At 40.6% G+C, this 24689-nt stretch overlaps 1 protein-coding gene and 1 non-coding gene across 3 annotated transcripts in view; both read left to right on the top strand.

The window, feature by feature from the left end:
• Positions 1–288: 288 nt before the first annotated feature.
• Positions 289–24689, top strand: part of DCP1A (decapping mRNA 1A) — a 65916-nt gene continuing 41515 nt past the window's right edge. The window contains exons 1-3 of one of the 2 annotated variants that reach the window (XM_003818732.5): positions 289–2009; positions 4465–4505; positions 7136–7263. In XM_003818732.5, coding sequence (XP_003818780.2) covers positions 1875–2009; positions 4465–4505; positions 7136–7263 — 304 coding nt within the window. In that variant the 5' untranslated portion in view covers positions 289–1874. The remainder of the gene's footprint in view (positions 2010–4464; positions 4506–7135; positions 7264–24689) is intronic. The other variant, XM_003818733.5, reaches the window with a different exon arrangement.
• On the top strand, positions 16271–16339 carry LOC112439450 (small nucleolar RNA SNORD38). Its single transcript, XR_003027727.1, has one exon. It is a non-coding gene; the product is annotated as a small nucleolar RNA SNORD38 (small nucleolar RNA).

Genomic DNA, 24689 nt, shown 5'->3' with positions numbered 1-24689 from the left:
CCAAGCAGCTGGGACTATAGGCGTGCGCCACCACGCCCGGCTCATTTTTGTATTTTTAGTAGAGACGGGGTTTCACCATATTGTCCAGGCTGGTCTCAAACTCCTGACCTCAGGCGGTCTTCCCACCTTAGCCTCCCAAAGTGCTGGGATTACAGGCATGAGCCACCACGCCCAGCCTCCATGACCTTTTTAATGAAAGAAATGTTGCTTTTTAAGAAGCCTGGTGGGGATAGAACTCCCTATAGTCTCCATGATTTGTTTTACTTGTTAGCTAGTGCCTAACTCTTTCAAACGCTTTAAAATGCTCAACAGACACTTACCAATGAAATGAGTGATCTGCTTAATGCTTTAAATGAAGCAAGACAAATTAAACCCTTCATGGACTCTACCCAGGGCTGGACAAAAATATTTATGTGGGTCAGACGCAGTGGCTCACGCCTGTAATCCCAGCACTTTGGGAGGCCAAGGAGGGCAGATCACCTGAGGTCAGGAGTTCAAAACCAGCCTGGCCAATGTGGTGAAACCTCGTCACTACTAAAAAAAATACAAAAATTAGCTGGGCGTGGTGGCGGGCGCCCGTAATCCCGGCTACTCTGGAGGCTGACGCAGGAGAATCGCTTGAACCCGGGAGGCAGAAGTTGCAGCGAGCTGAGATCGCGCCACGGCACTCCAGTCTGGGCGACAGAGCGAAACTCCATTTCAAAAAAAAGAAAAAGAAAAAGAAAAAATTAGCCAGGTGTGGTGGCGGGCGCCTGTAATCCCACCTAATTAGGAGGCTGAGGCAGGAGAATCGCTTGAACCCTGGAGGCAGAGGTTGCAGTGAGCTTGAGATTGTGCCACTGCACTCCTGCCTGGGCAAAAGAGCGAGACTCCGTTTCAAAAAGAAAAAAAGAAAAGGGCCGGGCGCGGTGGCTCAAGCCTGTAATCTCAGCACTTTGGGAGGCAGAGGCGGGTGAATCACCTGAGGTCAGGAGTTCGAGACTAGCCTGGCCAACATGGCGAAACCCCGTCTCTACTATAAACACAAAAATTATCAGGGCATGGTGGCGCGCCCATGTAATCCCAGCTACTGGGGACGCTGAGACAGGAGAATCGCTTGAACCTTGGAGGCGGAGGTTGCAGTGAGTCGAGATCGCGCCACTGCACTTCAGCCTGGGCGACAAGAGTGAAACTCCGTCTCAAAAAAAAAAGAAAAAAAATCCACTGGTACCTTCTGCTAATCAGTGTATATATTCAAGGCAACTTGAATCTATGCTCCTGGGGTGCAATCCTCAAGCTTGGCCCAAATAAACTCTCTGCTTGCATTTATTTTGCCCCAGAGTCTTCTTCCTTTTAGGTCGACACATCCATATCTGAGACCTAGGGTAATTTTCTGGGCTTCTCGCCTCTCCCTTTCCCCCATGTTTTTCTGTGCTCTCTAAACGGGCCCGGTAGAGTCCCGCATTTCCACATTCCACAGACATGTTTTCCTTCTGTGGCCCCGGGCCCTGCCAGACAGCGCACCGCGAGGCCGGCACTTCGGCGGTCTCCAACCTTTGCCTGAAAAGAGCTCGGCAGGCGAGCTAGAGGCCAGATCCCAGGACCCAGTCGTTTTAGCTCAGGGAAAGGAAGCGCCGGAGCTCCAGCCTGCAAGCTCCACTACGCAGCCTTGGACACCGCCCCACATCGTAGGGCCGCGGACCCTGACAACGCCGGAACCCGGCGCCCGGAGCGTGCGCGCGGCGGACCAGAATGGCTGACGTACCGCCCTGCCGCGAGGCCCGCGTAGAGGCGGAAGTTGAGGGGACTGACGCAGATGGGGGAATTTTGCCTCGATGGCACTTTCCTGTCCGCGACTCCGCCCCCACCAGAGAGGCTAGGCTCCGGGATTCAAGATGGAGGCGCTGAGTCGAGCTGGGCAGGAGATGAGCCTAGCGGCCCTGAAGCAACACGACCCCTATATCACCAGCATCGCAGACCTCACGGGCCAGGTCGCTCTGTACACCTTCTGCCCCAAGGCCAACCAGTGGGTGAGTGCCGCCTGGCCCTGAGGACGGCCACCCGGCCGCTGCCGTCTCTTAAAGGGGCCGCGCGGGTTACTGTGGGGTTGGGGGGCACACTAAGAGGCCAGGGCGGTGGAGACGAGGCCAGGGTCTGGCGAAGAGCCTAGCCAGAGCCTGAGGGGTGTCGGGTCCGCTTGGGATTGGGGGATAGGACTGAGAGAAGTGGCTCGAGACATCCCAAGGAAAAGCCAGTGGAGGGGAGGATTGGAGCAGGATCAGTCCCTTGGCGTCGGGTCTGGGGACGTGGGCGACCTGCCTTCTTTGCAGATACATTGGGAGTTATAAGACCGGTGGGGTCAAAAGGGTGCCTGAAAGCTTGTATTTGAGGCTTTGCGGATTATTAGATAAATTATATGTACATTATCTATAAAATAAACACTCCTCGTCTCCCCCTGGCAAACGTAAATGAGAGCCCCTGTCGCAGAGGTCATTTGGGTTTAAAGTTTAAAATCCAATTAGTTTCGATTCTTGGAAGGAGGGGGTGGGTGGGTCCGGCTTTAATCGAACTACACAGAGTTTCGGAAAAGATTCCAAGGCACTTAGGGAAAGGGCTTCCGTGTTCACTGGATCCCCGAAGACCTTTTTACAAACAAGAGAGACCCTGTAAATGTGTTTTGTTCCATCTATAATGCTGGTGATGTCATCTCTGAATGCTCCCCTCGGACTCAGTACTTTCTGGCTTTCGTGCACTGGGGAGGGTCCGAAAAGTCACATTCAGTGTGTTCACTGATTCTTGTTAGCCCCTGCTTGAAGCTTTGTTAGTTGTTTAAAAAGCATAATTTCCCACTTTCTTGTAATTGACCCTTCCTAATTAACTCATTCAGCTACAGGCTTTACACTTAGAAAGTAATACGTAAATGCTTGTTGGATTGAATTCACCAATGACTGGAGTTCACATTTCAATAAGATACGAAATCCTTAAACTGACAGAACTCTGGAAGATGACCGTAGTATGTCGTTTACCCTATAATACAGATGCATAGATTATATTTATCAGTAATTTATCGAAAATCATTTGGCATTTATGAACAGTTAATTCAGATGAAGAGTTTTTATAATCACGTTGTTTATCTTTGCCTCCTGGAAGAGAAGGAGATATGGGAAGCCACAAGGAATAAAATTGTAGATTGTTTTTTAAATGTAGCTATTTTAGACATTGCCTTAGTTTGAAATTTTATGAATCTTTTTTCTTTTCTTGGCCTATATATAAATTTTGAAATATGGATTGCCGACAAATGGTGAAGACTTGGGGCTAGGACTTTTTACTAAAGAGTTTTCCTAGTTTTTCACAAAGGCTTTCAATATTTTAAAATTTTACATTGTGGAGTTCTGTTTTAAATATGAAATACAAGCTATAATAACCTGAATTGAAAAATAAGCTGCTACTGTTTATTTGGATCCTGGCACATAGAGCATGACAAAAATCTTTTCCCTCTTTATTATTTTACAGTGAGTTGTAACTTTGCATGATGTTTTTTGGTGGGCAAATTTTCTTTTACTGTAAGACAGTTGATTACCAGTTTCTTATAGTAATAACCTAACATTTTAAAGGTAAGAAAAAGCCTCTGAATCCTTAGGAAGGAAAATAATGATATTTAAGCTAGGGTAGTACTTCTGGAAGAAATCAAGATGATCAATTTTCTAAATTTTTTAATCCCAACACATTCAATGTATGACTAACATTTAAAATGTTAATAATGTGTTGATTACAGTAAAATATTTAGGTCCATTGTAGGCTGTAAATTGCAGACTAATAAGCTTATTTATTTTTTAAAAAACACTGAACTGTGTTTAAAACCTAAATACACTCTTGTCACAGAAAATGAACTATGGTAAAGGCCTCCAATAATTACACTGAGGCAGGGTATACTTTCAGTATTCATGATTCTTCAAGTTCTAAAAATAACAAGCTGATTTTGTTTGGTAGTAATTCTTAACCACAAAATTTGCTAGTTGTGAAAATGTACGAAAACTCCCCAGTGATGAAACAAAGTATTCTATAAGAAAGTTTCATTCCTTTCCTTTTTTAAAATTAACTTGGATAAACTTAAAAGAGAAGAAATTGCAGTATACAGGACCTTAGCTTTAAAGTTAAGAAATCTGGCTAAAATATTTTAGCTATAAAAAGTGAAGGTTTATTCTATGATTTTCTCCTTTACTAATTAAAAAAGAAAAATACTGCAGATACAGATATGTTGCTGGATTAAATATTGCATATGCTTATGCACTGAAAGGATATATTAGAAATGGTAACCACAATTTGTGGAATGAGAGGGAGACTTTACCTGTTCAAAAGTGGTTAATTTTATAATAGATGAAATGAAACAAGTTGATCTTAAACGTGAAGCATTACTTCTCCATGGGGACTATTTGGGGTCTGATTATGGGGAAAAAAAACTAATTGAGTCATTGTCTTTCATAGGAGAAGACTGATATAGAAGGGACCTTATTCGTATATCGAAGGTAAGTTTTTAAAATATGTATATTTGTTTTTAACAGTCTAGTGGTGAACAATGTGAAACGGTTCAATTCTCTTGTACATTTGTCTTTGGAACCGTCCTGCTAGTACCCTTCAAGTTTTCATCTTTCCCTAGCTGTGAAATCTTAACCAGGTTCTTTCTTTTCTCTGAGCCTTTCTGTGATTCAGAATAAACTGAACTAGAATTTATATTACCAGCCTAGCAAAGCAATTTCAAAATAATAATGATTGAGTCTAAAATGGATGCCTGCGTCTCTCTTCCTACCCCCATATTAGAAAGAAAAAGAAAGATATATATTTGGGGAAAAGACAATACATAGACTGGCTCTGTAAAATAATGTTATTGAGAGGTCGATCCCTCTGTTCTTTCATTACTACATGAGTGGTTGTCTTTTATGACTGGTTCTGTCCTCTTTCCCAACCCACAGAAGTTCTGGATTATGTACAGTGTCTTATTTGAGAGTTCTTTAGAAAGCTTGGATTATTCATGATGGCGTATTTTTTATTTTTGACTTATTCAAAAATTCATTATCTTTAAGATTGGTTTGCAAATTGCAACTTTTTTGTTAGGCAGCTTTTGGGGCCTAAAGACAACTGACAGTATATGATAGTCATGGGGTACTTGTTTTCCTGGATTCCTCTAAGGTCTTAACTCTTACAAGGGCAGGTTCCTTCCCTTGTTTTCTAAAGCTTAGGGAGTCAGCAGGAGTTATTACTGATATCTGGTCTTTTCCCTTTTTTTTTTTTTGTATTGAGTTGTCTCATAAGGATTGCCTTTCTCCGTTGATGCCAATTTAAAAGAATTTGTCAAATACTCTTCTAAATTTTGATACAAAGCTTTGAGATCTCGTCTAAATGCACTCATTTTTTTCTTCTTTTAAGTGTAATTCTTTGATATTTGTACACCAAGCTCTTTTTTCTTAGACATTTTCTTTGTTCCCTGCTATTCATCTTTCTGCTTTTAAAAAGGAAGGGATTGGCCGGGTGCAGTGGCTCACGCCTGTAATCCCAGCACTTTGGGAGGCCGAGGTGGGCGGATCACGAGGTCAGGAGATCAAGACCATCCTGGCTAACACGGTGAAACCCTGTCTCTACTAAAAATACAAAAAATTAGCTAGGCATGGTGGCAGGCACCTGTAGTCCCAGCTACTTGAGAGGCTGAGGCAGGAGAATAGCGTGAACCCAGGAGGCGGAGCTTGCAGTGAGCCGAGGTCGTGCCACTGCACTCCAGCCTGGGTGACAGAGCGAGACTCCCTCTCATAAAAAATAAATTAATTAATAGGAAGGGGTCTTTACCCTCACTCCCTTCATTACTCTTCATTAGCAATATAAATCTCTAGAAACTCTGTTATTAGAATCTTAGTTTCTATGATATTTGGTAAAAGTACTTTACTGGCTTTATTGTTATCATACAGAGGCACTGATTGTAGAAAGTAGGAGATTTAGTGTAGTGGGCGGCTGGATTTAATACAATTCACGGAGGCTTATATGGTACTGATTCTAATTAAAGGAGACGCAAGAAACTGTGTTTGGAAAATGTGAGACTATTTTGTGTACCTTGGATAAAGGTATACCAGGATGTCAGACTGTCACTTTGCAGCGATTACTTCATATAGTAGAAGCTTGGATTTGGAGTCAAAAAACCTGAAACTGAATCCTAGTTATATTATTTGTAACTCATTATTTGTGTGACCTCAGGCACAGGCCTTATCATTCAAAGCTTGTCTCCTAATCTATAGAATAGTGTTCTGTTAACACCCCGGGTATATCGTAGAGAAACAAATGAAAAACGGTGAAGTGTTAGGTACATGTGAAGAGTAAAGGATCATGTACCGAATCCCTCTGATATGGGAACCAAGGATGTTTCCTATGGTAGGATTCAAGGCATTTTCCGTCTAACTCAGGAGCGCTATGTAAATATCTATTTGGTGCAAGAAAAACATTATTGTAATGATGGGCAGCCATTATAGCCAATCCAATTGAATGATATTTCATTCAGCAACTGTGTGTCTATCTTGGGATATATGTGTGAAAAAAGTAAGACAAAAGCTCCATTTGCATGGGGCTTACATCCTAGTGGGGGGAGGACAATAAATACTAAAAATAAGTGGTATGGATAAAAGAGGAAGGTTAGAGATATTGAGCTTGGGAGCATTAAAAAGGATAGTTCAAGTAGGCCTCATGAAAAAGGTGACATCTGAACAAAGGCTTGGAGGAGATGAGATAGCTGTGCAGCTTCTGGGGCAGTTATCCAGGAAGAGGTTTTTAGGTAGAAGCACACACGCAGAGAGAGTGGCAAGGAGCCCGGTGTGGCTGGAGAGTAGGAGCTGGAGAAGAGCCATAGGAAATGAAGTCAGAGTGGGGAGTATATCAGGTGGGGCCTTGGTGGCCTCAGTAAAGACTTTGGCCTTTACTCTGAGAGACTGTCTTTGGAGACTTCTCATCAGAGGAGTATGATCTGACTTAAATTTTTTGTTTACAGATGTAAGTGCTGATAATATTGTGTAATGTTCTAATGCATTCTTTTTTGAAATGAAAATAAAGTACATAGTAGATAACATTTCTACAGATTAAATGGTAACTACATATTTTTTTTTCTTCTATTAAATCTAAGGTCAGCTTCCCCTTACCATGGTTTTACCATTGTGAATCGACTAAATATGCACAATCTAGTTGAACCAGTGAATAAAGATTTGGAATTTCAGCTCCATGAACCATTTCTTCTGTATAGAAATGCAAGCTGTGAGTATATCTGTTTTATTATAGTTATTGCATTTAAAATTGAGTGACTTTAGTTTCTATCAATCCATTATTTAGGAAGTTTCAAATTACAAAACAAAATATGGTCTCTACTTAATGATTATAAATGAGTCTGTTGGAAAGATCAAACCTTTTAAACTGGGCTCTGAGGCCAGAGGTGGTGGCTCATGCTTGTAATCCCAGCACTTTGGGAGGCCGAGGAGGGCAGATCACTTGAGGTCAGGAGTTCGAGACCAGCCAGGCCAACATGGTGAAACCCCGTCTCTACTAAAAATACAGAAAAAAATTAGCCGGGCTTGGTGGCAGGTGCCTGTAATCACTTGAACCTGGGAGGTGGAGGTTGCAGTGAGCTGAGATCGCGCCACTGTACTCCAGCCTGGGCAACAGAATGAGACTGTGTCTCAAAAAAATAAATAAATAAACTGGGCTCTGAAACTGGAAACATTCTTTTGTATATAATTTAGTTTACTATTTCATTTAATAGCACTACATTTCTGTTGTCGGTTTATTAAAATAAGGTTTATGCCTTTGTTTTTTTGCAGCTGTGGACTAACAGCTGCCCATGTCCCTAAGCAACAGAACTTAGTTTGGGACACACAGGATGGGAACAGATACAGATAATTCTTTCCACAAAGAAAGTATTATTATTACTATTATTATTTTCTTTTTTTTGAGACAGAGTCTTGCTCTGTTGCCCAGGCTGGAGTGCAGTGGTGTGATCTAGGCTCACTGCAAGCTCTGCCTCCCGGGTTCATGCCCTTCTCCTGGCTCGGCCTCCCAAGTAGCTGCGACTACAGGCACCCGCCACCACGCCTGGCTAATTTTTTTGTATTTTTGGTAGAAAAGGGGTTTCACCGTGTTAGCCAGGATGGTCTTGATCTCCTGACCTTGTGATCTGCCTGCCTCGGCCTCCCAAAGTGCTGGGATTATAGGCATGAGCCACCACGCCCGGCCAGAAAATATTATTTTTGCCCAGAATAGTGGTGGTGGGTTTTTTTTTTAAAGATATTTATTATTTTTTCTACTTTATTTTGTCTGAATATGTTTCTAAGTAAGGTTTTTCTATCTGTTTATTTAATTGAGTGTCTACTGGTTACCAGCACTGAGCCAAGAGCTGTGGTGCTTTAATGTTAACGATACAGTTACCTATGTGGTGTAAGCAGGCAGTTAAGTCAACTGAGACTCAGAGATGCATAACTATTACCCTGTTGGAGAGTTAGGATTATGACTCTTCTTCTGCTTTTTAGTCCAGGGTTCTTTCAGACATTTTTACAGTCTCTAATAACGATTGGATGTAGTCAGCAAAGCTAGAGTGGCCCTTCCAAGAAACTACAGTACTAAAAAATATACTTGATTCCAGTGTATTAGTATGGATATTGAAGGTATGGGTGTTTGAGGACAGTTTGTTGGACATTGACTATAGGGATATGAAAACTGGTTATGGTAACAATGATTGTGCTCTAATTAGCATCTAAGGATATAGTTGGAGAAATGTTGCTTCTAACTTAAAAAGTAAAAGTTAATGTGTTTGAATTTCACTTGGCGGGGGGGTAATTGGTCTTGGGGGATGTCTTCAGTATAAAATAGAAAAAGTTACTAAAGATTATATACCTCTTAATTCCCTGAATGAGAAGTAACAAGGCCTATTTTAAAGCTAGAAACCCCCAAGTTCTTTTCCGTAGCACACTTTTAAGTATAAGTGAAACAGGTTCTATCTTTTGACTTCTCAGTAAACTATTTGTCCAGGTAATTACCTCTCAGATTTTAAATTCTGTGGACATATTAGACATGCTTTGTAATAGCTGTAAGTTCAGATGGATTTATTTAAACTAATGTTAACAATGTAATTATTTCAGATTGCTCTTTTCTTTGTACTGAATATTCCATTAAAGGGAAAATTTGGCTGGGCAAAGTGGCTCAACACCTGCAATCCCACGATTTTGGGAGACCGAGGCAAGCAGATTGCTTGAGCCCAGGAGTTTGAGACCAGCCTGGGCAACATGTCAAAACCCCCTCTCCACAAAAAAATAGAAAAATTAGCCAGGTGTGGTGGCACACACTTGTAGTCCCAGCTACCCAGGAGGCTGAGGTGGGAAAGTCGCTTGAACCCAGGAGGCTGTCCAGGCTGCAGTGAGCCATGATTGCGCCACTGCACTCCAGCCTGGGCAACAAGCGAGACCCTGTCTCAAAAAATGAAAAGAGGGTGGGAGAAATTCTGCAAATGAATATGGATCCAATTTTTTTTTTAAGTGAAATAGGCTTAATTCTGTTCTTTACTGCCTGGAAACTTAATCTAGCCATCACTCCTAAGTGGTTTGATTATTAAAGTAGTCAGTAGGGAAAGTTATCCGGACCCAGTTACCATTTAGCATAAACCTGAGATGAATTGTATTATATTTTTTTCACAAGGCAAAAGTCCTGTGAAATTGAAAGTGTGACATAACACAAATGTAATTGAACCATGAGTAACCAGAAGCTAACTAATCAGAGCTTCAGTTGTCTGGAAATATTTTTATAGTTCGTGTGTGGAAGAAATGAAGGCAAATTATAAGAAAACAAGCTAATACTAGGTTTTATTTTCTGAAAATCAAGCAGATATCCAGAGAATAACCTGGGGTCGGCATTAAAATGTCAATATTTTATAACTTTAACTCCACTGTAGTATCATAGGTTAAATTGTTATAGTGAAACCTAAAATCATCTATTTATTATGTTAACTAGAACATTCTTGGGGAGAAAGTGAATTAATGCATTTTACTTTAGAAAATTTTCAACTGATTGAAACAAAAGTTTTCTTAGTTGAACAGAAAACTCACTTAACCAGGTCATTTCATTAGGGAAAGTATTTAAAGGAATAGCTGTATTGGGGAGAAGTGATAAGACAACAGAAAATGATTTTGTGAGTGTTAAGGCCTCTCTTGAGTGTGTGTTTTGTCTACATAGTCTTAAAAGTGGAAAATAGTCTTGTCAGGTCAGCGAGCTATTAAGTTGTTTAGGGATTTGTTCTTTAAATAAAAAGTTAGTATCTGACTATGCATACAAGTAATTATACCTGATTCTATAGCAGCACTTCTGCCATTCTCTTGTGGGAAATACCATCAAGACACCTGACCCATTTAACTCAAGTGACACCTTCATATCCAACTTCTTTCATTCAAATTAATTTTTGGAGTTAATGTACTAGAACAGTGAACCATAACTTTTTTTCAGTTCTAAGTTATTTGTTTTATTTATTTTTAAGAGTTTTTCTTTTTTTTTTTTTTGAGACGGAGTCTTGCTCTGTCACCCAGGCTGGAGTGCAGTGGCATGATCTTGGCTCACTGCAAGCTCTGCCTCCCAGGTTCACGCCATTCTCCTGCCTCAGCCTCCCGAGTAGCTGGGACTACAGGCGCCTGCCACCACGCCTGGCTAATTTTTTCTATTTTTAGTAGAGACGGGGTTTCACCGTGTTAGCTAGGATGGTCTCGATCTCCTGACCTCGTGATCCACCCGCCTTGGCCTTCCAAAGTGCTGGGATTACAGGAGTGAGCCACCGCGCCCAGCCAAGAGTTTTTCTTTATAAAACATGCCCATCTACACCCACCCCACCCCTCAAGAAAAAGATAAAATCTTAAGGAGAAAATTCTTACACTGACTAAGGGCTTAGGCTTGGTGATTCTCTTAAATCTTTGTGGGGTAGTGGTGGTGGTGGTGGTGGTTGTTTTCAAAAGACAAGGTCTCACTGTGTTGCCCAGGCTGGTCTTGAATTCCTGGGCTCAAGCAATTCTCCCGCCTCAGCCTCCCGAAGTGGTAGCATGGGCCACCATGTCCAGCCTCTTGAATCTTTTGGGAACAGTGTATTTTTATTCTGTGCAAGGGCCTTTTGGCAGTCACAAGACCCCAGTGGGATTGCAATGAATTATGGGGAGGTTATAAATTCTAGAGTTATTGAGTAGCAGTGGTATTTCTAGCACCTTATTTCTGATCCTCAACTTACAGGTTGAGAAAACAAGAGGCTCAGAGTTGTTTAGGAACCTGCTCGAGATTCGCAAAGGTAATAAGTGACAGATGGAGAATTTAGGAGTAGGTCTTTCGGGCTTCAAGGCCAATGTTCTTTCCACTCTACTGTAACAATAAAATTACTTCATCAATCCATATTCTAGAGTAGTGCTATCCACTAAAACTTTGCAATCAGGGAAAATGATAGTTCCGTGTCAGCACTGTCCCATATAGTAGCCTGAAATTTGGCTAGGGCAAATGAAGAACACTTCTTTTTAGTTTATTTAATTTAGTATATTAGAATTTACATGGCTGTATGTGCTGGCAGCTGCCATACTGGGCAGTGGAAGTCTCAGCATGAGCTCATGTGCTAACATGCTCTTTGTTGTGCCATACCTGAATCAAACAACTACTTGGGAAGCTTTGGCTTAGATTTTTATGCGTCCTATTTAGTCATTCCTTTTTGAAACTTACAAATGATTTCTAGATAGAAAAGCTGCAGAATATATCCCTGAGGGTGGCTTTGCCATGGTAACATTCTTTTGGCATGGAATTTAGTTTGCAGATAAGAATTCTATTCTGGGCTTTGCCTTACTGACTACAACCTTGGCTAAATCATTTAAACCACTGATTTGACCTATTTATCTTAAAAGGCCATCATGAAAGTAAGGTATTTTGTTAGGCATTTACAAATACAAAATATCATAGACTGTGTCTCCATTCTAGACTCAACAAATGATCTCATTAGTGAAAGAATCCTAGGGACATCAGTGTTATCCACACCTGGCCTATCCAGATTCTCTTATAACACAGGCCTGTGATATGCTTCTTCCTATCCCTTCTGATAGTACCATGCATGAGCTGCAGGCTCTTTGTGTCTCTTTACAAGTATTATTTTCAAATGTTGTAGGGGCCATTACTAGAAAGCCTGAGGTATACATTGGAAAAATATATATATTAAAAATGAGAAGTCTTGGCCAGGTATGGTGGCTCACGCCTGTATCCCAGCACTTTGGGAGGCCAAGGCGGGTGGATCACCTGCGGTCAGGAGTTCAAGACCAGCCTGGCCAACACGGCGAAACCCCATCTCTACTAAAAATACAAAAAAATTAGCCGGACATGGTGGTGCACGCCTGTAGTCCCAGCTACTTGGGAGGCTAGGCAGGAGAATCACTTGAACCCAGGCAGTGAAGGTTGCAGTGAGCCTAGATGGCCCCTTGGCACTCCAGCCTGGGAGACAGAGCAAGACTCCATCTCAATAAATAAATAAATAAATAAATAAATCTGGGCTTTGGGTTAGAAGGAAGATGTCTTCCTAAAAAATAACCATGGGCCTTCCCTCATACAAATTTAAGGTTCAAGTTGTACCATTCATTTAGTATCATTTCTTACCCAGGTCAAGAAATTAACATAAAATTAATCATCAGCTGGTGATTACTCTACGGCATCTGGCAGAAGCAAATGTAGATCCCTTCTGGCAAGATACATTCTTAGCCCAGCCAGGTTGCCCAGGAATATCAGGCATGTCTCATGGTCTAAAATTACTAAATATACAAGGAAATACTTTGCAGTGAATGAAAGGTAGCATACAACAAACAGCAGGATTATACAACCCTTCCCAAAGACTTTAGTTCATGGAAACTAGAGACTCTAATGGATGTAAATACCAGATACAGATTATAAAATAAAGTAAAAAGAAAGAACAGCAAATGTGAAAAAAGAATAAAGGCCCTGCGGGTGGCTCACGCCTGAAATCCCAACACTTCGGGAGGCCGAGGCAGGTGGATCACCTGAGGTCAAGAGTTCGAGACCAGCCTGCCCAACATGGTGAAACCCCATCTCTACTAAAAATAGAAAAAATTAGCCTGGCGTGGTGGCAGACGCCTGTAATCCCAGCTACTCGGGAGAGACCGAGTCAGAAGAATCGTTTGAACCCGGGAGGCAGAGGTTGCAGTGAGCCAAGATCACGCCACTGCACTCCAGCCTGGGCAACAAGAGCTAAACTCCATCTCAAAAAGAAAAGAATAAAATGCTGCCAGGCACAGTGGCTCACACTTGTAATCTCAGCACTTTGGGAGGCCAAGGCGAACAGATCACTTGAGCCCAGGAGTTCAAGACCAACATGAGCAACATGGCGAAACCCTGTCTCTATAAAAAATACAAAAAATTAGCCAGGTGGACCTGGGAGGCTGAGGTGAGAGAATCACCTGAGCCCGCGAGGTTGAGGCTGCAGTGAGCCATGATCACGCCACTGCGCTCCAGCCTGGGTGATAGAGTGAGACCCTGTCTCAAAAAATAAAAGAATAAAAAAGAATTAAATGCTATTAAAAAAAAAGGAAGATTTGAAAAATTGCTGAGTAGAACTAATAGAAATTAAAATTTTAATTGAAAGATACTCTCTACTTGGATTCAACAGTTAATTGGTAATAGCTGAAAAGAGAATTGGTGAGCTAGAAGATATATCTGAGGAAATCCAGAATGTATCCAAAAAAAGGACAAAATGGAAATATGACAGAGTGATTAGAATTATAAACTCTAACATTTGATGGATAAGAATTTCAGAATGATAAAGCAGATTTGTAGAGAGGCAATATTTGAAGCGTTGATGACTGGGAATTTTCCAGAATCCATAAAAGACATAAATCTCAGATTTAAACAATAGGATGAGCTCCAAGCATAAAACATAGAAATATTAGCCGGACGCTATGGCTCACGCCTGTAATCCCAGCACTTTGGGAGGCCTAGGCAGGCAGATCACTTGAGGTCAGGAGTTTGAGACCAGTCTGGCCAACATGGTGAAACCCCACCGCTACTAAAAATACAAAAATTAGCTGGGCCTGGTGGCGGGCACCTGTAATTCCAGCTACTCAGGAGGCTGAGGCAGGAAAATCGCTTGAACCCGGGAGGTGGAGGTTGCAGCGAGCCGGGATCATGCCACTGCACTCCAGCCTAGGTGACAGAGTGAGACTCTGTCTCAAAAAATAAATAAATAAAAATAAAAATATATATATATACACACACATGCGCGTGCGCGCGCGCGCACACACACACACACACATCCCCAGACACATTCTGATGAGATATCAAAGGCAGAGACAGAAGCAACCAAAGGTTGCTCAAGATTGGGTGTTTACAAAGGAACACCAGTTAGACTGACAGCATATTCCATAGTTGCAGCTACTGAGTTTAGAAGACAAAAGAATAATATATTGAGAGGACTGAAGAAAAAAAACAACCAATAATTCAGTAATCGAAGAGAACAAAATAAAGATACTTTTCAACAAAAACAACAGCAGTTGTCTCCCCAGATTCTTGCTGTAGGAGCTCCCACAGCAGTGCTGTCAGTGCAGTAGCCACATGTGTCTATTGAGCATTTGCAGCGCGTGACGGGTAAAAGCAGACAACTGGTTTTTCTCTTTCTTACAGCCAAACGCTCCACAGTATAACATGATTAATTGAAAATATTAAGATGCAGGCTTGTGGTACCATCAAGCTCTATGAAATTGGTTCTGGCTTTTAATGATTTTATTTTGTAAAAAGCAGTAACAAACTAGAAGCTGTTCAAACCTAAGCATTCCAAGATTGTGATGACGGCAGATAAATTGATTAATAAGATTTTGTGTATTCAAAAGATTCCACCGCAGAACATAAATAGGATATCTTAACTTTCAAACCAATAAAAACCAGGAAGTGGGAAAAAAGTAAATAGAAACCATGGGAAAAAGAAAGCCCAAAATAAAATGGCAGAAATCAATCAATTTAGAACAAATGTTAAGTGAACTAAACTTGCCAGTTAAAAGACTCAGATTGGATAAACATATAGAATTTGCCTACATACTGTTTTAATATTTTTAATTATTTTTATCTATTTATTTTTTAGAGACAGGTCTCGCTGTGACACCCAGGCTGGAGTGCAGTAACACACCATCATGGCTCTCTGCAGCCTCAACCTCTGAGGCTTGAGTGATCCTTCCATTTCAGCCTCCCAAGTAGCTGGGACCACAAGTGCACGCCACCACTCCCAGCTAATACGTTTTTATTTTTTGTAGAGACAAGGTCTCTCTATATTGTCCAGGCTGGTCTCAAACTCCTGGGCTCAAGCAATCCTCCTGTCTTGGCCTCCCAAAGTGCTGGATTATAGGTGTGAGCCACTGCACTGGCCCTGTATGCTGGTTTCAAGAAACTTTTAAAACTCTTAAGATCGTGGAAAGGTTGAAAGTAAGCAATAGAATGAGATTTATCAGGCAGCTATCAAGCAAAAAAGGCTGGTGTCTCTGTGTGAGTCATAGACGGTAAACTGTAAAGCAAAAAGCATCATTAGGGATAAAAGTTACCACATAATGATGAAAGGAATAAGTGACCTAGAAGATAAAATAATTTTGAATGATATATACTTAGTATATGTCAGAATTGCAAACTGAATGTTAAAAATCCCTAATTATAGTGACAGATTTTAATAAGCCACTTTAGTAATTGACAGATAAAGCAGACAAATTTTTTTTTTTAAGAGTTGGGGTTTTGCTTTATTGCCCAGGCTGTCTCGACCTCCTGGCCACAAGTGATCCTCCCACCTTGGCCTCCCAAAGTGCTAGGATTACAGGTGTGACCCACCACATCTGGCCACAGACAATAAAAGTTATTGGATAGTTGAACAATACAGTTAACAAACCTGATATGATGGACATATAAAAAACCCTGCTGGCCAGGCACAGTGGCTCATGCCTATAATCCCAGTACTTTGGGAGGCCGAGGAGGGTGGATCACGAGGTCAGGAGTTCAAGACCAGCCTGCCCAAGATGGTGAAAACTTGTCTCTAATAAAAATACAAAAAAAAAATTAGCCAGGCATGGTGGCAGGCGCCTGTAATCCCAGCTACTCAGGAGGCTGAGGCAGAGAATTGCCTAAATTCGGGAGGCAGAGGTTGCAGTGAGCCAAGATCACACTACTGCACTCCAGCCTGGGCAACAGAGCGAGACTCCATCTCAAAAAAAAAAAACCAAAACCCTGCTGCTGTCAGTGATGAAAATTTTGTCTAGTTCTGCTACTGACATTAAGTGATGATAAAGTCTGTCTGAGGAGAAAAAAGAAGAAAAAATCCTACTTTTAGCAATTAGAGAATTTACATTTTTTTCAAGTATATATTAGAGGTTTATAAAAATTGCCACATATAGGCCATTCAGCCAAAGAATTTAGGGAGGAAAATAGGGAAATCTGAGTAAAGTTGAAGGAAAATAAAGAGTAGAAATTAATTGCAAAAAGTAGAAATTTCTTTTTTTTTTTTTTTTTTGAAATGGAGTCTTGCTTTGTCACCCAGGCTGGAGTGCAGTGGGGCGATCTAGGCAAGCTCCACGTCCCGGGTTCACGCCATTCTCCTGCCTCAGCCTCCCGAGTGGCTGGGACTACAGGCACCCGCCACCACACCCGGCTAATTTTTTGGTATTTTTAGTAAAGATGGGGTTTCACTGTGTTAGCCAGGATGGTCTCGATCTCCTGACCTCATGATCCACCCGCCTTGGCCTCCCAAAGTGCTGGGATTACAGGCATGAGCCACCGCGCCCGGCCTAGAAATTTCAATAGAATAGAGCAGATCAACAAAACAAAAAACTCCACTATAACAACAACCATAAAAAGAACAAGGGGAGGTACAATATGCAGTATTAGGAATAAAAATATAAATATGTTCCAACTAAAGGAAGAGAACATGCATTTTTAAAAACAAGAAGCCACTGTGAAGAACTTTTGCCTGTAAATTTAAAACTTGGATGATAAAGACAGTTTCCTAGGAAAACATAGTTTAACAAAAATTACTTAGGAATAAATAGATTTGAATGGACTCATAAATAAAATAATTGGGCCAATAGACTAAAAATCTCTCCCATCACTTCTAAAGAAAATGCTGAGAGGAATGTTCTATTCAGTAAATGGCACTAGGACTGTTAGTTCTCCATGTGGAGACCAGCCTCTGTAAAGGTAGCTATGGGGTTCATACACTTCTGGTCTAATCTTCAAGGGAAACTTGTCTCCAAAGGCCACTCTTCTGTGATGAGGAAATCATGCTTCTGTGATTCACTATTCCCTCAGCAAGGTGGTGAGCAGCATACCTCCCTATTATACATACCTGCTACAAGCAACATACCTCACTATTAGGTTGGTGCAAAAGTAATTGTGGTTTTTGCAATTAATGTCAAGAAACACAAATATTTTGCACCAACCCAGTACATACCTGCTACAAGCAGCACACCTCACTGAGTAATACTTCTCTTAGAAGATATTTTTCCTCAAGACCAGTGTCAGAGGTCTTTTGATTTTCACTGTGGACACCTCTTAGGAATAAAAGTAGTAATGGGGAATCTTTTTTTAATATCTATGTGCTTACCTATCACTTAATTACAAAATGCCCCAAGAATATTCTGCGAAGTGTGTTCTGAGGAATTTTTTAAGAATCTAAACCCGGCATGTGAATCAATAATAAAGTACAGTCATGAGTCACTTAATGTCACTTAACAACAGGGATATGTCCTAAAAGACGCCATTAGGCAGTTTTGTTGTATGCACATCATAGAGTGTACTTACACAAACCTAAATGACATAGCCTACACACCTAGAATATATGGTATTGCTTTGAGGCTACAAACCTGTACAGCATGTTACTGTACTAAATGTGAGAGGCAGTTACAGCACATTGGTAAGAATTTGTACATCTAAATACATCTTAAGAGAAAATGTACAGTGAAAATGTGGTATTATAATCTTAAGAGACCACTGTTAGGTATGCAGTCTGTCACTGACCAAAGCAGCATTTGTGGCACGTGACTTGCAAAAGCAAACAGAACTGATTTTTCTCTTTCTTACAGCTAGACAGTCTACAGTATAACCTGATTAATTGAAAGTATTAATAATATAGGTTTGTGGTACCATCAGGCTCTATAAAATTGATTCTGGCATTTAATGATTTTCTTTGGCAAAAACTATTTCAATATTGCATTTTGGGCCAGGCGCAGTGACTCATGCCTATAATCCCAGCACTTTGGGAGGCCAAGCCAAGTGGATCACGAGGTCAGGAGTTTGAGACCAGCCTGACCAACATGGTAAAACCCCATTGCTACTAAAAATACAAAAATTAGCCAGGCATGGTGGCACGCACCTGCAGTCCCAGCTACTTAGGAGGCTGAGGCAGGAGAATCACTTGAACCTGGGAGGCAGAGGTTGCAGTTAGCCAAGATCGCACCATTGCACTCCAGCCTGGGCAACAGAGCGAGACTCCATCTCAAAAAAAAAAAAAAAAAAATTACATATACTCCATCTCAAAAAATATATATATATATATATGTGTATATATTGTGTTTTACCTTGTTTTTAACCAACGTGATTATTTAACTCGGATACATACCTTAATTCAGTGACATTTATTGAATATGTCATTTGCCAAGCACTTTACCAGCTGCTATACCATATAGATTAAAACTACTGTGTGCTTATAAAGAATTTTGTTTATATTTTTAGTCCTTAGGTTCTATTATATTTTCTTAGAAAATTATAAGCTGAAGTTACTAAACTGCGTTAGAACTTTCTATGTCAAAACTCTGCCGCCTTGGTAAGGGTGAAGATTCTTTTTTTTTTTTTTTCTGAGACAAGGTCTCACTCTGTTGCCCAGGCTATAGTGTCCAAATGATCCTCCATCCTCAGCCACTGCCCTGAGTAGCTAGGACTATAGGTGTGAGCTACCACACCAGCTAAATTTTTTTCTTTTAAATAGAGATAGGGTCTCTGCAAATTTTTTGTAGTGATAGGGTCTTGCTGTGTTGACCAACCTGGTCTCCAACTCCTGGCCTCAAGCGATCTTCCCACCTCAGCCTCCCAAAGTGCTAGGATTACGCTATAGCCACTGCACCCCGCTGGGTCAGGATTCTTAATGAAATGTGCTATTACAGTAAGCCCAAAGCTATGCATGTTTATTCTTAAAACAACTCCCTCTAGATTAATGATAAAAATTAATGATTTAAGGTCTGTGATTTGAGAGTTATTGGTTGTAAATTTGAATGACTGGGCTAGTAACAGTGACAGTCTGATCTACCAGAGAGACAGTAAGGGTATGTACATATTTTTTCTTGGTCATTTTCAGCAGCAGTACTCACCCATTGTTTGGAAAGAGTATATGGTCTTGATTTTCTCTTCTCAGACCTAACCTTATTCTCACCATAGACCAGTGTGTAATGGTAGTTTTAACCAAAAACAATGATTGTTTTACTTTATGTGCGTGTTAGATACGGCATCTTTTTACTGGAAGGTTATCATTTATAAGGACAACTTTTTCATGTTTCCTCCATGTAACACCCAAAGGCATGTATCTCCCACTTAATGCCACTTTTTGTATTTTTTAATGTTTTCTGTAAAACCAAAAGCAGTTTTGGGAAAATGGACAAAGCCCTTTTGAGTTTTTCAAAAGAACACAGACATTTCCCGAATTTTATTTTACCTTGACAGGTTTAAACAATTACAAGTTTGTGGTTTGTATGAAACACTTTCAAAGTGATCCTATGTGAGTAAAATCTGATCTGAAATTTTCTTAAAAAGGAGTTAATGTCATGTATCTACTAGTCTAATATGTTGCTCTTTAGCTTGCTTAACCGAAAAAGACAATTACCTCTTAAGTATAATTTAAAATGTTAAATATTATTGCTATTTAATATTTTTAAGAACTTACCTCCAAAAGCCAGAGAGAAGTACCCCTTCGTTTCTGCTTCACTTATCACTTTTCCTTTATATCGGGCATCGATCTCTTGATACATAGTGTTTTTAATGAAAATTAGATCACTAGAAAAAGTAGGGAGGTTCATTTCCATAGTGTTGAAAATGCCGCTGCCAAATGGAAAGTTTTAGTAGAAGAAATGCTGTAGTGTGTGCTTTTTTTGTCTCTCTGCTTGTCCTTTCTCAGTTCAAGGGCAAGTCTCAGAACAGTAGAGATGGTAGGTGGCTGTTGGCATTTGGAGCAAATCTTCAGACTTTTAAAGCACAGCGCAAGAAATTTCCTTACAAGATAAGTTTACGATTTGTCCAATCCAAAAATGTGAGTTCTCCCTCCACACTGAAAGAGGAATTCATAAACAACAAGAAAATTTCCGTGATTCATTCTTTGATATCTTTGAATTCAGTGCAGTACTTCTTTCTTAGCCTGAAGAAAGGCAGTCTTCCACCATCAGTTGCGGCACCGCTGTGCTTGGTATGATTCTGTAATCAGTGAAGGAGAAAGGGTCTGTGGCAACTGCATTAGTCTGGCCTTCTGGACCAAGATAAGGAAAGAGCCTTGCTGTTGCCACATTTGTAGATTGAAGAGGTAAAATCACCACGAAAACATAGAGGGACTTAAGGCTCAGTGGCTGAGTCTGACTCAGTGACACTGTTAGTTCAAATGTTTTAAAAATACATATATTGCTTTCTGGCTCATTGTAGGCGCTGCTTAGTATTCTGGTAGAGCCTTTACCAAGTGCCTTCTTGGTAACTTTGTAAATCCATGAACATTTCAGAATTTCCAAAGCAGATTCTTTTCATTATGATTCACTAATTACTGGCTTTTTCCTCCTCAGGTAGTGTTGTCAGATAAAAGCACTTTTTATCTTTTTTTTTTATTGTGGTGTTATCTAAATTGTAAAGATTTGTAAAGTTAACCATGTCTGTATCATTTATCTTTTAGATAATTATGTTAAGTATTCAATACTTCGAATGTTTTTTCTTTTGAGAACTCACAAAGGAAATCATTATTTGTACTTAAGTGACAGAAATATGTTAACATGTAATATGTAGGTTTTCACCTTCTGTTTACACAATGAAGTTATCTGTGTAGGTAAAAATTGAAACAGAGTAACCACTAGTCTAAGCGAAGCTCCTCTGGAGTGTGCAGAATAAACCTCCAGACTGGGCCCTTCAGGTTCAGTGCGCTGGAGGATCCAGGCAGGTCTGAGTCACTTACAAAGTCACTGCTTCCAGGCATGCTCAGCTTCTGCTTTTTCTTTTCTTTTTTTTTTTTTTTTTTTTTTCTGAGACGGAGTTTCGCTCTTGTCACCCAGGCTGGAGTACAGTGGCGCAATCTCGGCTCACTGCAACCTCCACCACCCAGGTTCAAGTGATTCTTCTGCCTCAGCCTCCTGAGCTGGGATTACAGGCACACGCCACCATGCCCGGCTAATTTTTGTATTGTTAGTAGAAATGGGATTTCACCATGTTGGCCAGGCTGGTCTTGAACTCCTGACTTCAGGTGATCCACCTGCCTCGGCCTCCCAAAGTGCTGGGATTACAGACATGAGCCACCACGCCCGGCCTTTGTTTTTGTTGTTGTTGTTGTTTTTTGTTGTTGTTTTGTTTTGTTTTGTTTTGTTTTGTTGAGGTGGAATCTTGCTCTGTTGCCCAGACTGGAGTGCACTGGCACAATTTCAGCTCACCGCAACCTCTGCCTCCCAGGCTCAAGCAATTCTTCTGCCTCGGCCTCACCAGTAGCTGGGATTACAGGCACATGCCACCATGCCTGGCTAATTTTTTGTATTTTTAGTAGAGATGGGGTTTTACTATGTTGGCCAGGCTGGTCTTGAACTCCTGGCCTCAAGCGATCCACCCACCTTGGCCTCCCAAAGTGCTGGGATTACAAGCGTGAGCCACCGCACCCGGCCAGCTTTTTCTTTTTAATAAAAGGAAAGCACAGGCTAAGCATTTGCTACCAACATTTAAAAATTACCATATTTTATACATCCTTAACCTGGATTTCTGATTTTTCTTGTGATAAAATGACGTGTGTGACCACACAGCACTTGGATTCCTGCAAGTACTGCAGTCAGCCAGAATTGTAGGTAAGACATTTTCATCACTGATCTCACCACACCCTGAGGTCTCTTATAGTCCGTGAGGTATTTGTGCTTACAACCCTGCTGTGGATGATCGATTAGTAAGTTGGTAGAAAAATGTGTAGGAGAGTAGAAGTTAGGGAAAGTAGAGAAAAGAAGTTCCCCCCCTTTTTTACACCCCATCTGACCTATTTCCCAGATCCCTAACTATAGATTTTTGGAAGCCTAGGAAATGGGAATTCAAATCCATGGAGGTCAGGGGCCATGCTTCCCCCTGCCTTTGTCTCTCCCTTATGATACATAAAGATGATATTTGTGTGGGATACTAGAGCGACTAGAATACCAGTTGGGGAGGGGGGTTGGACATGTCTAACATTTGGCAGAACCGTAATCATTTACACCAGCATTCCCCAACCTTTTTGGCACCAGGGACCGGCTTTGTGGAAGACCATTTTTCAATGGACGGGGATTGGGGGATTGTTTCAGGATGATTCAAACACATTACATTTATTGTGTACTTTATTTCTATAGGTGTTGTAATAAATAATGAAATAATTATGCAACTCACCATCATGTAGAATCAGTGGGAGCCTGGAGCTTGTTTTCCTGCATCTAAACAGCGGTTCCATCTGGAGGTGATAGAAGACAATGACAGATCATCAGGCATTAGATTCTCATAAGGAGCCACAATCTAGATCCCTCGCATGTGCAGTTCACAGTAGGGCTGGAGCTCCTATGAGAATCTATTGCCACAGCTGATCTGACAAGAAGCAGAGCTCAGGCAGTAATGCTCTGTTGTCTGCCACTCACCTCCTGCTGTGCAGCCTGGTTCCTAACAGGCCACAGACCAGTACCAATCCGTGACCCTGAGGTTGGGGACCCCTGATTTACACCACACTTTGGAAGCTGTACTTTAAGGAGCTATGGGTACTGTGTGGCAGTAGCAGATATAAATCCTAACAGCAAAGGCAAAACCCTAGTGCAATTCACTGTTTTACTTAGGGTTGCCCATTGTTTAAGAATAAAACTTTTGCAAGTGGGAGTAATCAGTTGTGATATTGTTGGGTTTATTTTCCTAATTCCTAAAGAAGTTCAATGGTCATTTCATGTGTCTAAATTCTGTACTGAGATTATAATGTTAATGGGATTGTGGAAGGAGTATTTCGGGTCAATATATTCAGATTTGATTTAATTTAGACAGAGGCACCAAATTTTTAAATGATAAACTGAAGACCTTGAAGAGTAGCATTTTAAAATTACCTGTCCTAAGTCTTTTAATCATTGTTCAATATTCAATAAGTAGATATTACAATTTAAATTTTAGAAGTTGGACTCTTTCTCTACCATATTAGTGTTCAGTGGTGGTCTGAAATGAGTGGGGTTTTGGCCAAAAGGGTTAAGCTGCAAAGATAATTGAATCACATTTTCCAGAGTTTCTTGCGGATATACAACATCTCATCTACCTAAGTGTTTGTAACATGCCAAAATCTGTTATGATCCCACGTCAGTCAGTCTTAGGCTCCATATCCTTTTTCCTGTGTGTGTGTTTTCTGCCCCTCTATCCTAGAGCCTTTCTTGTCTTCTCACTCTTTCCTAACCCTTTGATGTTCTTGGAGAGCCTCCATGCTTATTCTTGTCTTAAAGGAAATGATCTGCCGAGGCAGAGGTATTTGCCTTTTCACTTGCCAGGGCTGACTTATGTTTATATACCTATTCCATTTTTATATATAAAAAATGTATTTGTCTATACCCAAAGCCTGTTTTCTTGTTTTTGTTTCCTGGTGTAAGAGATCTTTGTCAGTATTATCTTTAGAAATTGCATAACTTTTTTTCTCTTTATTTATTTTCTCAAGCACAGAGTTTCAGGAAAAAGAAATTTTATAACTCTTAACATCACCACCAAAAAGCTTTTTATTAAACCACCTTTTTGCTTGGCACCATACTGAGAAAATCTCCAGCCTCCTCAGATCCTTCTAGAAAGTAGGTTAGATCTAAATAATAAATGAATCACAAAGACAACATATGTATGAGAGTGATTCCCAGCTCTGTTTCTGTGACATTTCACAGCATCTCTAGAAGTCTCAAGGGATTTTACGAAGATACCAAATTAATTTGGCTTTTCTTGATCTTGTGTGAGCCATGTACCTCTCTCAGGATGAGAAACAGTGAAATATTTTATATGAAATCATAATAGGTTGCTATATCTTTAAACGGGTCTAAGGAAATAGAAAACTCATACTCAAAACTCCACTTCTTAAAATTTCTCAATACAAAATAGTTCAAATACCTTTAATTTTTGTAATTAGTATTTTTTTTTTTACATTTTCAAAAGAAAGGGGCCTTCATTTGAAAAGCAAAGGAAACATTTAATGTTTGATATTCTTAGATGGATCTGGATATTTTTTGTGGAAGGCAATGAAATGTCCTATCACACCTCCTAACTTTTTTCTTTTTTTTTTTAGTTAACAAATTTTTAAAAAATAAACAAGGTCCCACTGTGTTGCCCAGGCTGGTCTTGAACTCCTGGGCTCAAGTGAACCTCCTGCCTCAGCCTCCCAAAGTGTTGGGATTAGAGGCATGAGCCACCACACCCAGCCA

The sequence above is a fragment of the Pan paniscus genome, chromosome 2 (assembly GCF_029289425.2).
Source record: "Pan paniscus chromosome 2, NHGRI_mPanPan1-v2.0_pri, whole genome shotgun sequence".
Lineage (NCBI taxonomy): Eukaryota > Metazoa > Chordata > Mammalia > Primates > Hominidae > Pan > Pan paniscus.
This window is presented reverse-complemented; position numbering and strand designations above follow the sequence as displayed.